Source organism: Telopea speciosissima, chromosome 11, assembly GCF_018873765.1.
Source record: "Telopea speciosissima isolate NSW1024214 ecotype Mountain lineage chromosome 11, Tspe_v1, whole genome shotgun sequence".
In the NCBI taxonomy this organism is placed as follows: Eukaryota; Viridiplantae; Streptophyta; class Magnoliopsida; order Proteales; family Proteaceae; genus Telopea; species Telopea speciosissima.
Window position 1 is genome coordinate 14,634,449 of NC_057926.1, and position 12,135 is coordinate 14,646,583.

The 12,135-nt window shown below is 36.4% G+C and overlaps 1 protein-coding gene across 2 annotated transcripts; it reads left to right on the plus strand.

Annotated features, from left to right (window-relative positions):
• Window positions 1-9,193: 9,193 nt before the first annotated feature.
• Window positions 9,194-11,300, plus strand: LOC122646220 (mediator of RNA polymerase II transcription subunit 9). 2 transcript variants are annotated; one of them, XM_043839724.1, is made up of 6 exons: window positions 9,194-9,505; window positions 9,545-9,609; window positions 10,244-10,303; window positions 10,413-10,493; window positions 10,717-10,775; window positions 11,187-11,300. In XM_043839724.1, the coding sequence occupies exons 1-6, from the start codon at window positions 9,361-9,363 to the stop codon at window positions 11,233-11,235; spliced, it is 459 nt and encodes a 152-aa protein (XP_043695659.1). In that variant the 5' UTR covers window positions 9,194-9,360; the 3' UTR covers window positions 11,236-11,300. The 2 variants fall into 2 exon arrangements, with proteins under 2 accessions (XP_043695659.1, XP_043695658.1); XM_043839723.1 differs by having other exon boundaries at window positions 9,194-9,609.
• The last annotated feature ends 835 nt before the right edge of the window (window positions 11,301-12,135 follow it).

Genomic DNA, 12,135 nt, shown 5'->3' on the forward strand with positions numbered 1-12,135 from the left:
TTAACGCTAGGTAACAAATAAATTTGAAAAAACTAAAAAAACTGCCAATTATAACTTTTTGACCTACAGAAAGTTACCCCATTGCCCTTACACCCTTTTCCTTTCTGCTTCTTCTTCAATTCTCAGAAAACATAGACAATGGCACCCAGCGTCGAAAAACTTATCTAACGCTGCCATTTGAACCACCTGAGCTCATCTGCACAGAAGGAAAGTAGAACTCCAACCTAGGATATTCCATAAATGGACAACCTCTTCACTCAGATCCAGGCCGATCTACGTTGCAATGATGCTCTTCGTCAGTCCGGTGCCCTTCTGTAAGCTCTTCAATAGTCAGCCGCCGATAGAGACATTTCCGTCATTGCAAAATCCGCTTGCGACCTTGTTCTTCACCTCCGGTGACTGCAACTTCACCTTGTTCAGTAGTGACACAGAGGGAAAAAGAAAAAAAAATTTAATGTACATTCAAAAGAAAATTCTGAAAATTTGAGAGAAGAAGGCGGAAGAAAAGAGTTCAGCAAGGTCGAGTTGAGCGATTGAACAAAAGAAAAGAAAAAAATGTAGTTTAAACAGAAGAAAAGAGTTCAATAAGAAATGAGTTGAGCGATTGAACAAAAGAAAAGAAAAAATACAGTTTAAATCGAATGCAATTACAAATGAAATAAAGAACGAATCAAACCAGTATACACAAATTAACTTAAAGACGGGAGAATACATGTAAAAGGAGAGGAAGCTGAGAGCGAGAACAAAACAAGGTTGCAATAAAGATCTTGAGAAATCATCCAGTATTTATAGGGCTATGAGACAAAGACTTTCATGAATTCCCAAATAAAAAACCCCTAATTCCTAAATCAAAAACCCTTTTTTGATTTTCTACAGTTCGTCATTGTTGTTTACTGTTATTTGAGGACGCATTTGCAATGCAGCTGTGCGAGAGGCTAGATTAAAGATTGCTAGTAGTAGTAGTAGTAGTTAGTCAGCTCCTACCCGAAAAAGAAGCATTTTATCTTTTCTTTGCTACTGAAGTATGTCGATGCACGCCATTGGGGTGGGAAAGATCAGAATTTTAGGGCTAGGGTTTGGACCTTTTGATCAAACACTTTGTCCGGCTAAAATTCTGATATTCCCCGGGAAAGATCAAAATGGAGGTGAAGAACAAGGTCGCTGGACTAATTAAACCCATTCTAGTGGATGGGTTTAATCTGGGTTTTCGATCAGATTGATGTCGTTGGTGGGATGGAGTTTGCAGATAGAGGGGGCGAGTTGGGGTAGGTAGAACATGATGGAGTGGTGGCTATGGCGGCAGTATTGGCAGTGGCAATGGTAGGAGGAAGAAGAAGAAAGAGAAAGGGAAAGGAGTAAGGACATTTTGGTCACAACAGTTAGTTTACTAACACCGTTAACGGAGTTGGGTCAAGTGAAACCAAATTTGAAAAGTAGGGGAGGTCTGAATAGTTGTCAAAAGGACAAGGGAGATTCCCTAAATTATCAAAAAGGTCAGGGGAGGTTTGAGTAATTTGGTCTTGTAATATTGAGCATGAGCTCTCACATTATCTATAATATTACTCTATTTACGAAAACAAAAAACAAAAAAAAAAAATCGCATCGCTTCCGTTCTCTCTCAAACACTCCGCTGCAAAGTACTGACGCAATTTTCGGTAGATTCGCGAACGATCATTCTACTGCTCGCTGGTCGCCGCATGCATCTGGAGTCTCGCCTCAGTAAGGGCTCATCTCCAAAACCTCTGCGCGCTCCTCTCTGCGACCGTCGTCTATAGGGTTCTACGAAATTCCAAAAACCAATTTCATACCTTGTTCTAATCTCCCTAGGTACGAATGCTCTCTCTCTCTCTCTCTTCCCCTAATGTCCTATGTTCTCCCCTTTCCTTCCTTATTTCTTCGATAATCAAAGATTTCTTAATTCTCCAGCTTGATTATTTCGGTTATCGCAGATCTGTTACTTCTCTGTTGTCTCTATTTGTTTTATATTTTTAACTTCTTCTGAACTTTTAGATCACCTATTAAAGGATCAATTTTTTCTATCAAGATAAGTTTGTCTATTTTATCTTTCATATTTTAGATATGATAGTTTTTTGCAATTTCCTGTTTGTTAGGTTCACTCTTGAAGCTTGCTGATGTTTCTTTTCCTATTTGCTTTGTCTAGATAACTTCTGACGTAATTTGTTCTTGTAAGAATATTTTGTGTCTTAACTACTGATTACTAGAGTGACTACTGTATATGAACTCATACTGGTTGAGAAACTGCTATCCATGTACTGAAGTCGTATTGTCATCATGGTTCAAAATCTCGCGATATTTCGTCGAAATATCGCTTAATTTCGTATATCTCGAGCTTACCGAGATGCGAAATCAGGCGAAATGAAAAAATACCATATTTCGTCGATATCTCGTGAGATATCGTGAGATATCGACGATATCTCGTGAGATATCGACAATATCTCGATATCTCGTGAGATATCGACGAAATATGGTATTTTGGCTTAAAGTGTCACGTGAAGGGGGCTTTAATACAATATTTCGCAAATTTCGGTCCATATTTCGACCGAGAGCTGCATTTGCTAAGGAATTTCAGTCTTTTGCCTATTCTTCCACTCTTCCAAGCTCTCATCCAACACTCTAGCCATTGTTCAAGCACATTGTTGTCGGATTTTCGCGGTAAACTCATCGGAGGGTCATCTAAGCTCATCATCCAAGCTTTTTTCCACTATTTAAGGTAAATTCTATTCCTCTAAAACTATTTTTTTGAAAAGACTATGTACAAATTTTGTTGGATGGTGATGATATTAATATATGTTAGACAGGAGGCCGATCTATAGCCTCACAAAGTGTCGAAATTTTTTTCCATATGTATTTTTTTTTTTTTTTTTCGGTTTTAAAATTCATTTTCCTACAATTAAAATAGGAAATAATTAGGGGTAATATGACTTAGATGGTAATGAATTAAATATATGTTAGACACCAATGGCCGATCTACGGCTTCACGGTGTCGGTTATTTTTCTGCTCTTAAATAATTATTTTAATTTTCTCACATACCACTCCATTGGCATCGGATTATGGTGCATCACAACCTTACGATGGATATAGATATGGATCATCATCATATGGGCGGTTTAGTGGGGTAGGGGACTATGACTACGAGTCCACCCAGGGACATCTTGGATCATCTTTTGTAAATAACATCTTTGCATACCCTAGCGGACCTAACTACCAACCTCACCAGCCATACATGCGCCAATGCCATCGCCTCTTGCGGGCGCCAACATCATATCACAATGGATCATCTTCTTCATTTGGATCGATTGGTAACCTAGTTTATATCCTATGATAGGTTACCTACAGTATGTTGATGATTCCATTTACGTGACACTTGTGGATGACTACACTCATTTCTTCTCCGATTCTATCTGTGGTCCACGTATGTCCTTCAAACAGAGAGCAATGGACGTCGACTCAGCGAGGCATGAGTGGGATTGATCCGGGAGGCACAAAGAACTACTATTAGCGTTTAGCACTTGTAATTTGTAACTTAAGTTGTGATTTCATTGATCTATGAACTTGTGAGTTGTGACTTGTGAGTTGCGAGTCTTGTGACTTACTAACTTTGACACTTAGTGTATTGCCTTTAAGGCTTTAAGCGAGTTATTGAATATTATGGAGTTTATGAGAATCATGGCACTCATCAATGTGTATTGGCTTTAACTTGATATGTGATGAAGTTAAATACTATTATTAAATATTAACTGCCTAATCTATGTGTATTTAACTATTTATACATTAGGTCGGCGACCGTATGTCAATCAAGGGTGCAAGCCCAAAACACCAATTTGAATTCACATTTTTACAATTTTATGGTTTAAATGTGTTTATTAAGCTTAAATAAGGCTGTCCATGAAGTTTCGAGGCCTAGATATGGCCAAAAACCCCCGAGATGGACCCCGAAATATTGCAGAAAAATGCAATATTTCGGTCATATTCATGATATCTCGGATATTTCGGATATCTCGGTAGGCCCGAGATACCGATATATCGCGAGATATAGTACTATGATTGTCATATGAGTTAGGGGTTATGGTGGAGATTGCTGGAGTGTGGCTTGAATTCCAAGCCAATGTATTTTGGAAGTTTTACCACTCTTTCCCCCTCCCTTCCTTTTTTTTCCTTGTTCTATTCAATCAATATAAAGTGTGTGGCTATTGCATGGCCTTGTGATTTTTTTCCACCTCCTAGATTAATTAGCTCATGAGCATTAGGAACAGGATTGTACAGGCATTTGTTCTCTCTTAGTTTACAGAACACTGTGTTGTAGATTAGGTACAGGTTATAGTGGAGATTGCTGGAGTGTGGCTTGAATTCCAAGCCAATATATTATGGAAATTTTACCACTCGTCTCCCCCTCCTTTTTTTCATTGTTCTATTGAATCACTATAAAGTGTGCTGCTAATACGAAAAAGACTCGCTATAAAGGCTGGGAAAAATGAGTAAATACTTGATTCATTTTTCTATTGAATCAATTAAATACGAAAAAGACTCGTCATAAAGGCTGGGAAAAATGAGTAAATACTTGATTCCTTGTTCTGTTAACTCTCTATTTGAAGGCACAACATCTGTAGTTTGCAGTGGGAGCCTTTGATTGCAATGCTTAGGTCTAATGTGATGCTGGCTGATTGAAGGAGTCAACAAACCAAGGGGTTGGCTGAAAATGACTTGGGAAGAAGGACCAAGAAAAATATAGAGGAATGGAATTAAGGAGTTTCAAATAAACATTGAAACATATATAAATCACATTATGAGTGTTTTTCAAGTGTGGCTGCACCCTTGCAGTGAGAAAATATAACAAACCTAATAATAAATACTAAACACTAAAATAAAAACCACTTAAAAAATATAAATGTTGCAAATGTAACCCGGCCCAATTCACATTTTTGGATATTGTTAAAATACTCAAAGCAGAGAGCCCACTGTACTACTGATCATACTACTGAAACAGGAGAATCTAACTTCATTTTTTTAAATTGATTTATTCATTTTCCTTGCAGTGTTACACCATCCTTGCTTTCTCTAGCATCATTGATTTGATGATTGTGATATAAAGTTGACTTCATTTTTGTTATGAAATTGCTCTGTGAGATGGTTATTGTGATTTGAAATGCTTCTAATTTGGGTACTAATGCTATGATATAGGGCTAAATTAACCCTTGATGGCCGTTAAAGATTCAAGTGCCTCCAAAATTTTCATTTTCCATCTCTCTTTTTCTCCTCCTGATGTTGGTTACAAATGCTCTGCCCCTCCATTTCCTGTTATTTTTTTAAATTGATTTATTCATTTTCCTTGCAGTGTTACACCATCCTTGCTTTCTCTAGCATCATTGATTTGATGATTGTGATATAAAGTTGACTTCATTTTTGTTATGAAATTGCTCTGTGAGATGGTTATTTTGATTTGAAATGCTTCTAATTTGGGTACTAATGCTATGATATAGGGCTAGATTAACCCTTGATGGCTGTTAAAGATTCAAGTGCCTCCAAAATTTTCATTTTACATCTCTCTTTTTCTCCTCCTGATGTTGGTTACAAATGCTCTGCCCCTCCATTTGTATTGTATGATGTGATGTTTTGAAATCTTCTAAAATCCTTCTAATTTGAGCCACTAAGGCCATGATCTAGGACCAGATTTACCCTTGTCGATCGATAAAGATTCCAGATTTACCCTTGTAGCCTGTATCCACATTACTTAGAAGGCACAATGGCTCTTGACTCATAAGCACTCGTGTCCTTATCTTGCCAATTAAAACCCAAGTTACCTTTGCCCTTCCACTTGTCCATTTACCACCTCTAATGTGAACCATCTATTCATCATTTGGTCCATCCATCCTGAGATTACCAACAGTCCAGTCTCTTTGCTTTTAAATCATTTATCTTAGTAGCCGAAACAAAATTTACTCTTTTTTCTCTTGAATGGAGAAATTAGATTGGAAACTGGTGACACCATTGTCTGATGATCTACTTCATTCTAGAGTAATAGATGGGTTTCTACGTTCGTGCTTGGTGCAAGTAAGGCTGCAACAGGAGGCTTAACAGTCACCATCTTTTTTATGCTTAATTCCTCATATTATTGTTGTAGTGTTCATTACTTGGGAAAAGATCCTGGTCGGGCACTTCTCCATTTTCTCAAGAACTCTGACTTGTTCACTTATGTAGTCCAAGCAATGGAAATAATACTAAGACATTACGTGCTTATTGAGAACTTTATAATGACACTACATCTGCAAACTTTGCAAGCAATTCTGGAAAAAGATAGTGTTTTGATTATTCTTGGATTTCTCAAATGCCCATCAATTTGTAGTGATGTTCACTTCGTTCCGTTCTGGATTCACATTCACTTCCTTATCATGTCCATAAAATCCCTTGGAACAATTGAGCTGGTACCAAAAGGATATAAGAAATTGTATATTAGTGTTCTAGCAAATTACTGTAGATGAATAGGTGTAGAATGATCCTCCTTTCTGGGATGAATGCCCCACATCTCTTTTGTCTGAGATTATATCATGTTTTCACCTACTGGCAGGACGTGCTTTCAAATTTCTACATGTTTAAAGCTTCTAGAGTTAGTTAACAGTTCCACAATGTGTCTGGATCATGATTCTTTAGAATGTATAGCCTATGTTTGTGGGAATCACATCTTTTTCTTCCTTGGTCGGATTTTTTCTTAATCTTCCTGAGTTGTTCTTTTATCATTTATATTTATTTATGTTGAGTATGGCTTCACTTATAAGTACTGTTTTGACATTGGAGAACTAAGCCAGTTTACTCAATGTTTGAATGATTGATCTGGTTTCCATAACTATGAGAACCAAACTAACTCACATTAGAATATATTAATTTATTCAAAAATGTTGACAAGGGAAATGGGGAACTTGATGACCTTGATTGCAACCATTTCCAACGACATCCTTCGTAGAAACCTATCACCACCACCCTTGCTCCAATGCTCTTTGATCTCTGTTGTTGGGGTTAACCTTCATTTTCATGCTCTGCCCTTTCAGCACCATAGTTTACAATATTATCAGGTAAACAGAGAATGTTGAATTGAAATCTCTTAATTTTTTTTCTTTTTCCCGTCAGTTCTTTTTCTGGACTTAAAAAGTTTGCATATTTTTATATATAAAAGAGGGAGTTCAATAAAAAGACAAGAGAATGTCCTCATGCTGAAAGGGTTTGGTTAGCCTTAGCAGAATTTCAGGTAAGTATATTGGAGAAAATACTGTGCTTAACCCGAATAAAGCCTTATCAGAGCAGAGTCTGTACTGAACTGCTCATTGAAAGATGGCAGAAGATACCAATGCCAGCAGGATGGGAGTTGGAAGTTGTGGAAAGGGTTTCTGCGTGTAATTGGAAGTGATTTCTCAAGCTTTAAAGTTTTTAACATGAGAAAATTATATGCAAATGCATTCCAGGCTCTATACCAAATGTGCCAAACTGTGTAGGCAGGTTCTTTTCTTTGTTTATTTAAGCATCTCTTCTTTGGAGTTTTTGTTAAAATAATCTTTGTTGATTTTGAACCACAATGTTCGGCAAATAGGTTGAAACCTTTGCTTGCAAGAAATTGGTATATCTCAAGAGATCATTATGTCTTTTGTTCTATGCTCATATAACTATTGGGCATCTGGAGAAACATATTTTTTCCATTTCTTGAGACATACTACTGCTCCATGAATGAAAAGAAATTATATGTGAATTTTAATATTTACTTATGGCTTTAGTTTGTTCCTATTTATAGGTTATATTTACTTATTATCTTTAGTTTTTCTATTTCCATGTTAGTGGTTGAAAATGTGTTATGAATTTTTAAAATAACCAGTGCTATTTCTGCTTCTAGAAGACCATAGGTTGAAGGAGGCCAATGTGATGCCTAATACCCAAACCTGCTTGGGCTAGAGGATTTTGTTACTACTAAATTTGGCTTTACAAGTCCGAAGTGCCATTCAATCTTCTTTGACTCAAATATTATTTTCGCAATAATGAAGTTCTATTATTATGCCTATACTTTGTTTAAAAATCTTTCACATATTGCTCTCTCAACGTAATTAATAAATGGGAAAAAGATTGTTATATTGTCATTGTACAATTTCCTTTATACCCTTCTTGAATAATAAACAGTGGACCCACATTTTTACACACACTCTCTCTCTCCTATTATGACCATGTGGGCCCATGTGTACCCCATATAGATGAAACTATTTGCTAACCCCTCAAAATTTTCTTTTTAATAAGACCAACCCCTCAATTTTTTTACCCAAAAAAAACCCCTCAAACCCTCAATTCTGTAACATGTAAAAGTGTTCACTTTTTACATTAATAAACTTAACAATTGATTAAGTCCCAAATATCCTTTATGGGTCTCTCTCTCTCTCTCTCTCTTTTATATATATATCTTACACACAGTGGGATTCTTGCATATAGATTCTTAGTAATTTACTCTCTCTGCAACCTTAACAAAAGCCCTCAGGTGCATTTGCACGTTCTAGAGGGTCAGCAAAAGGAATGCTACTTTTCTAGAATTCTTTAATTTATTGGATGGCACGTTGTATGTATTGGGATTTATAAATGAATTTGGTAGGTCAGCAATTATACTGATTTGTAGCTTATGCATTATTCTTACAATTTTTCTCATTTTTACGTCCATACTTTATTGATGATTATGTTCTGTGTCTTTAATTCGAGATTTATTGCCCAATTTGATTCTGTACTACATTTTCAGTATTGTTACATTGGAAAATATATGGATTATGGAATTGCATTTCAAGTTTACCTGAGGTACTTGAAATTTGAGACATTAATATCACATTATACTAGGTGTCTTCTCATGGTTACATTTTCTCTCTCCACCATTGAACAAATGTTCATGTGCATTTGCACGTGAAAGTTTACTAGTGTATATATATATATATATACCTTTTGTGGTTCTTTGGAATAATTCTATGTTGCCTTGTATATTTCTTTGATTCTTTCAGTCGTCGGCACTCCTCCCCTTTATTTACGACAATCCTGTTAGTAATTCTGAGGTTGTGTACTCGGGATTAAATGTCAAGAATGATTTCTTAGCAACTTCACATCTGATTTTTTCTGCTACTACAAAAGTACAACAGTCAGTGTCTATAAAATTGTTTATTTATTTTATTTCAGTGCTACATCTAGGTACCGAATGCTTGAAGGGAAGTTTATACCTCCTTCTTCCATCCCTTTCATAAGATAAAAGGACGTGAATTTTCAACCATTGCTCAAGTTAGGAGGAAGATCTATTTCTGAAATAGCTGGAAGTTTCCTAACCAAAGCAGGAACTAATGGAACACCCATACTCAGGAGGGAGCTGGATGATGATTCCTAGTTCCACAACTCCCACCACTACAGGAACACCATCAAATCAGGACCTTTCTCACCTGCACCAACATCATCTTCATCAACAACAACAACAGCAACAACAACAACATCAGCAGCAACAACAACTACAACAACAACAGCAACAACAACAACAACAACAACAACAGCGTCATCAACATCAGTCACTGGCTTCTCATTTCCATCTTTTACATGTATGTACTTATCATGCCACTATGCATTCTGATTTCTTTAAAAAAGAAAAAAAGAGAGGAAAGGAAAAGAAAAGAATAACAAATATGTGTATTAGTTATTGATCTTGAGTTCTTTATTTTTCTTATCCTTAGAAATGCTAGTATTGTTAGGTGCTTTTTCATGGCTTCCCTAACAAGTAACACGACATGATTTTATAGAATCACTTACTGTTCTATAAAGGTATAATTCCATCATGTATCATTGTGGCTTTTGAAGCATTCATCAGTGGTGAGTGTTTGGTTTCCACGATGTTCTTTCTCATTTATGTTGCAATATTTATTTCCCGAAAGTTCCCTTTTTTTGTCCCGGATGCTATTACCCAAAGGTTGTAGTCTATGCAAGTATATACTATTGTGGCTCTAAATTGTAGAAAGTTTACTTTTCATATGTTTGGTTTTCACTGTTTTCTTTCTTATTAATGTTGCGATAGTGGGATACTGATACCCAATGGCCTTTCTTATTTATGTTGCGATAGTGCGATACTGATACGGGCTCTAGTCTATGCAACTGTATATCATTGTGGCTCTAATATGCAGAAAGGATTCATATATTGCCCAACTTTTTTCCTGGATTTTTTTTTGTTCCTTCAATCAGTTGGTGGAGAATTTATCAGATGCAATCGAAAGTGGTACACGTGATCAGCATTCAGATGCGGTTAGCTTCTTCCAGTTTAACACTATAAATTTGTGCATAATATGTTTTTTTATTGTAACTATAGATTTTGAGGCCGTCTACTTATTTTTACTCTTTATCGCACTGATAGGTTAGTGAATTGACTGGCCACTTTGAAAAGTGTCAACAGATATTAAACTCAATATCGGGATCAATAAATGCAAAGGCTATGGTATGTAAATAACCCTCTATGTTGCTATTTCTAGTTTTTCAGTTGTAAATTTGTAATATTCTTGGATACAAAACATTAACTGGGTTATGATTCCCCTCTTCAACTCCTAATTACTCGAACATGGTAGCTTTGATGTTTTTCATTTATTTGTGAACCTCTCCAAATATATCTCAGTTTCAATAGGAAGTTAATTAATATCACTAAGGTGGTTTGTACTTTGTAGACGGTTGAAGGGCAGAAGCGTAAACTGGAGGAAACTGAGCAACTACTAAACCAAAGAAGGTTTGTACTGACATAGATGTTATAGTTATTATAATATCAGAAAATAATTAACCAGACCAGAGGTAGAAGAAGAAGACAGAAGAAGAGAAGAGAGGAAGAAAACCAGGCAAACCCCAATAGGGAAAAGGGCCTGCGGTAGAACTTTCTACCGAATGTTCTATCGCAGGTCATTGATTAAATTTATTATGTTTACAACAATAATATTGATGGGACAGAATTGCCCCTACATACACCGAAATAGTAAAAGACAGGAATAAACAAGAGTGGAAAGACATATCTGGCCCTATAAACACTTATTTGAACAATAGTTATGATAACTGTTATAATTATGATAGCTATCAACTGACATAGATGTTATAGTTATGATAACTATCATTCTAGTGTCTAATAAAAGTTTATTTTTCATCTCAGGGATCTGAATGCCAAGTACAGAAGCACTGTTGAACAGCTGATTAAGTGAGACAGATGACATGGACCATTCTTCTAATACTTGTAAGAAGATTTCTTTTATTACTTTATTGTATTATAGGAAATGCTGCCAAGCAATATGCTAGGCAGTATGCTAGCCGCAGACATTATAAAGGGGCGGGTTCACTTCATCAATTGGTGGACTAACCCAATTGGCCATAGAGCCAATCAGCTTAGCTGGGTCTCTCAAACCCATATCGTGGGGTTATACTTGTCTATTGATCTTAAGTTATTTGAGTTCTCAGCTGGGGCTGATGGTATTGTTTTAAAAGTGGGGACCACAAGACAACAGAGCCGGCTGCAACACTTGGAAGAGATATCAAAGGTGGGGACCACAAGATATTAGAATCGGCTGCTGCATCTTGAAGACTCCTATAAGATTTGAGACTTTAATTAGTTTCTATTTTAAGTTACTTTCTAATTTGTTTAATTCCTTCTAACTCAAGTCTCAGCCCTATGAGAGACTTTCTAATTTTTAGTTTCTAATTTTGAAGCTTTAAGTGCTTAACACTTGAGCTTATATAATTGTTAAGTGCCCATAGAGGCACCCCACGATTATGTTGATGGATGAAATTATTGCTTTATGCAACATTGTGCCTGGTGAGAGGATGAAAGGCTGAGAGAGCCGACCCTATCCCCTTCTATACCTTTCTATCTTCTTCTTGTACCCCTACTCGATCTCTATTGCTGCTGCTGCTACTTTTAAATTTGCAACCAACAACTGCTGGAGAACTCTTCTGAAGCCTTGATTCAATCCATAATCCACTCCAGGTGCTGCTGTTGCTGTTACACAATTGAGTGAAGGACTACAGCATCCTGTGGCTCTGTTTTCTCTGTTGATTCTGCTGCAAACTTCAGACTTGAATATCTTCTCAACCAGCCATTAGAATTG